At 32.5% G+C, this 3,873-nt stretch overlaps 1 protein-coding gene across 1 annotated transcript; it reads right to left on the bottom strand.

The window, feature by feature from the left end:
• Positions 1-344: 344 nt before the first annotated feature.
• LOC119985030 lies at positions 345-1,034 on the bottom strand. The gene is made up of 2 exons (XM_038829187.1): positions 576-1,034; positions 345-458 (listed from the first exon to the last, which is right to left on the bottom strand). Exons 1-2 carry the CDS (start codon positions 888-890, stop codon positions 441-443), a joined length of 333 nt encoding a protein of 110 aa, XP_038685115.1. The 5' UTR covers positions 891-1,034; the 3' UTR covers positions 345-440.
• Positions 1,035-3,873: the final 2,839 nt, after the last annotated feature.

Genomic DNA, 3,873 nt, shown 5'->3' with positions numbered 1-3,873 from the left:
GGTTTATATCGGATGTTCAAATGACATATTTGTATGGTGTTGGTTCTTGGTTTAAAAAAAGTGACATAGATTCACAAAAAATAATATTAATTAATATATATACAACCATTACATTAAATAATAAATGGAGTGGTAGCTCTCAAAATAAAATATATAAGAATAAACTGGGGTATATATGATTAATTATGTGAAAACAAATAAGATTGATAGATTATGCATTACAATTATATAAATGGAATGATAGTAAAATTATTACAATCTAATAATTATTAAATAGAAATTTCGAATTGTTTGCCACAACAACATACTTTGCTCTTCCTCTTCTTCTTTTTTTTTTTCTTTTGTTTTTTACTTTAACCTTTTTGACTAGCTAGATGATACGTAACTCTCAAGATTAAGTGCCTTTGCTAGCAAGATAGGAATCATCAAATTTGTCTTCTTCAAGAACACCAAAAATCCTGCAAATAGAATAAGTAAAGTAATATTAATATATATTATATCCTAAAAAATAGAAAATAAATGAAGAAAGACATTAATAGATAGTAAATAGACTAAATGTAGAATTAAGGACATACAATATTGATGAAAAAACAAGTAGTGATTCTTCTTCTTCTTCTTCTTCTTCTTCTCCTCTTCTTGGCTTTCTTGAGCTTAGAGTACATCTCATCTTCTGAGCATATATTCCCCGCCGGAGAGTCCAAGAACACCCGACGAGCGGCGATCGGAGGAGACCACAAGCCACTCTGTTCATAATCAAAGTCATATTGTGATGCATCAAAAAACTTCCCTAGAAGCCTTTCTGATACTGACTTTGACACCATTTGAATACTTGGAATCGAAGGACAAGAACTCTCCGGGGACGACGACGATGAACTCTCCGACATAGCCATTTTAGATAGACAATATACAGATCGAGAGAGACACAATAGAAGTTTCTAAGTTTCTGTATGTGTGTATTTATATAGAGAGAAAGAAAAGGAAATAACATGTAGTATCGAGAGAGAGAGAGAGAGACACAATACAAGTTTTTAAGTTTCTCTCAAAAAAGTTGTGAATGACTCCACAGCTTACTGGGGAAAAATGTCACATATCTTAATTTATATACATTCTTTTGTTTAAATTTTCTACAAAAATGATAAAGATCCCAGTAATTGGTATCCCAGTTATCCGATTTGTTGAGTTGGACGCATAAGATTTAAGTGAATTTTTGTATTCCATTTGTCGAATATAATGTACATGAAATCATGTACGTATAAAGTTAGGATAACGTGGATACTAGTTGCTGGAATCTCCATCATAGCTACATTTTCTGATATAAGCGCTGGGCTTTAACCCAACTTACCTTGTCGTTAGGTAGGAAACTTCTGTGCGCACGGGCCTGATGGTCCAAGTTTACACCCATATCGAATGTCCAAAAGACAAACTTGTATAATATCTTTCTCGGTTAAAAAATAGGTATAATCAAGCAAATAATTAATTTAATCAATGAAATAATCAAATATACTTTGAGATTTCATATATAATTTTGCTAACAGTTATAAAATAGCTTGAGCAAAGATAGAATTTTGAAACAGAAATCAATAACAAATTTCATTCATAAAAAAAGTGAAGGGAAAGAGAGTATCAGAGAGCTTATCTCTGGTTGTTTACATGCAACGGTAACTATCAGAGATTTGAAAATAAAATAATACATGTACAGCTGTCAAGTCAGGCAACGGGTAGAAAATAAACAATACGTCGTCGTCGCATGAGATAGTGCAACAAGAAGAGCTAAAAGGCTGCCGTCTTGGTTATGATAAATATCATGAGTCAAACGATGTCGTCAAGCAGTAAAAAACCATAACTGAAATAACTGTGACAAGTTGGTTTTCATTTCACATTGTTTTTTTTTACCTTTTTAAAAAATATAGAGCAGGAAAAATAAGGGTAAAATATAACATTTGGTCCCTCAATTATATCCCTAGTTTCACTTTCGTCCTTAAACTTTTTTTTGCTCTCAATTTCATCCTTCAACTTTTGAAATATATTTATTTCGTCTTTCAAATGAGAGAGTAGTCGAAAAAATCCAACTTGACATTTATTTGACATATCGGAGTAATCATTGTTGGTAAACTTTGACAAATATAAAAGATATTATCCCTAAATTGTTAATGTCTAGCACTTTTAGTGCTTAAATTATACAACAAAATAGTTTGGGGATTTTGAAGAGTTAGATATTTTGGGGATTTTGTGAGATGACATGTGTAAAAGTTAAGCCAAGTTGGATGATAGGTGTAAAAATTACGTCAATTGGGATGGCACGTATGATTTTTCTGATGTCGAAATCATTTGAGGGACGAATGCGGTACCTTTGAATAGTTGATGGACGATTTTAAGAGTAAAAAAAATTAAGGACAAAATTGAAATCAATGGTATAGTGAAGAGATTAATGTATATTTTTATCGAAAAATAAGTACGTGACCTTGATCCAACGGCTCTGCTTTCATTAAGCAATCCAATGGTCCAAAAGTCAATATTTATTTTAAAATTATAATTATTTCTCAATTATTGAGTTATAAATTCACTCATCAACCAAACAAGAAAAATCAAAAGATAAATTACCAAAACCCAATGCTATCAGACGTCGGAGACTAAGACGTTTTTGTATTAGAGAAAAAGAATGAGTTCGAACTAAGAAAAGTGAGAGAAGTTTCCGATAGAAAATTTGTGGGCTATAATCAACTATTAATCCAATAGGCATCAATACCAACAAGAAGTGACTCGATTGATAATCGACTGAGTTAGGTATATGTGTGCGCAAGATTTAATTCCAATGTAAAACATATTTCAGCGGTATTTCACAAAAAAAAATCCAATAGATATCATTATTTGCTTTCATTTGTTATTATTTTTGTTGTGCTTAGCTCTTAATTGCTTTGTCAATCAACTATGATTCAAAGGTCATACAGGTTGAGTTAACTTGTATGATTATTGAATGCGAGTTGCCTTTCAAATTTGTTGAGCAGCCACGATTTAAGAGTTTCGTTGCCCTCAAGGACAACTATTAGAAAGAACGTCCTTGAGATGTATGAGGATGCGAAGAACAAAATGAAGAAGGTATTCCAAAATAATGGATCAAAAGTGTCTTTAACCATAGGTTCGTGGACGTCGGAGCAAAGACAAAGTTACATGGCCATCGCTGCTCACGTCATTGATAGTGAGTGGACTTTGCTAAAAAAAATTATCAGCTTCACCACAATTACTAGCCACAAAGGTAAGGCTATAGGTAGAGTTATCAAGAATTGCTTAAAAGAATGGGAGATCAAGAAATTATTCAATATTATAGTGGATAATGCTAGTGTCAATGATCATCTTGTCAACTATTTGAAGAGGGGATTTGCTAGTCTTGTGCTAGGTGATCGATTATGTGCATGTGAGATGTGTTGCACACATAATCAATCTAGTTGTAGTGAAGGGCATGAAATAATCAATAGATCGAGTTCATGTAACAGTTAAGTTTATCAGAGCTTTACCGCTAAGATTCAAAAATTCAAAGAATGCGTGGAGATGGAAAGAATTAAAAACAAGAGCTTGTTGTGCTTACCAATTTTGATATTGAAATGACTCTAGAAGGAATTCCGGATAGAACCTGCTTTGGATGATCTGGATGGATAAATTTTTGAGGTTCTAATGGACCTATTCTTTTAAATTTCTGGACATAGTTTACCAATACAGTCTGATGGTCAGTGTTTCTGCCGTCAGGAGGCATTAATTCTCAATGAGTTTGGAATATATGAATCATAATTTCTGCTAGTGTTGACGTTTTTTATATATTAAGTCTATTCATTGGCTGCAAAATACTTCAAAATTGGTGCTTTGGTTCATCTAGGAAGT

This window comes from Tripterygium wilfordii, chromosome 19, assembly GCF_013401445.1.
Source record: "Tripterygium wilfordii isolate XIE 37 chromosome 19, ASM1340144v1, whole genome shotgun sequence".
Lineage (NCBI taxonomy): Eukaryota > Viridiplantae > Streptophyta > Magnoliopsida > Celastrales > Celastraceae > Tripterygium > Tripterygium wilfordii.
The sequence above is the reverse complement of the archived record's forward strand: the minus strand, read 5'-3'. Positions and strand labels throughout refer to the sequence as shown.

What these genes read in the sequence shown, in the direction of transcription:
- LOC119985030 (XM_038829187.1), bottom strand. Translation starts at nt 890, where the DNA reads ATGGCTATGTCGGAGAGTTCATCGTCGTCGTCCCCGGAGAGTTCTTGT.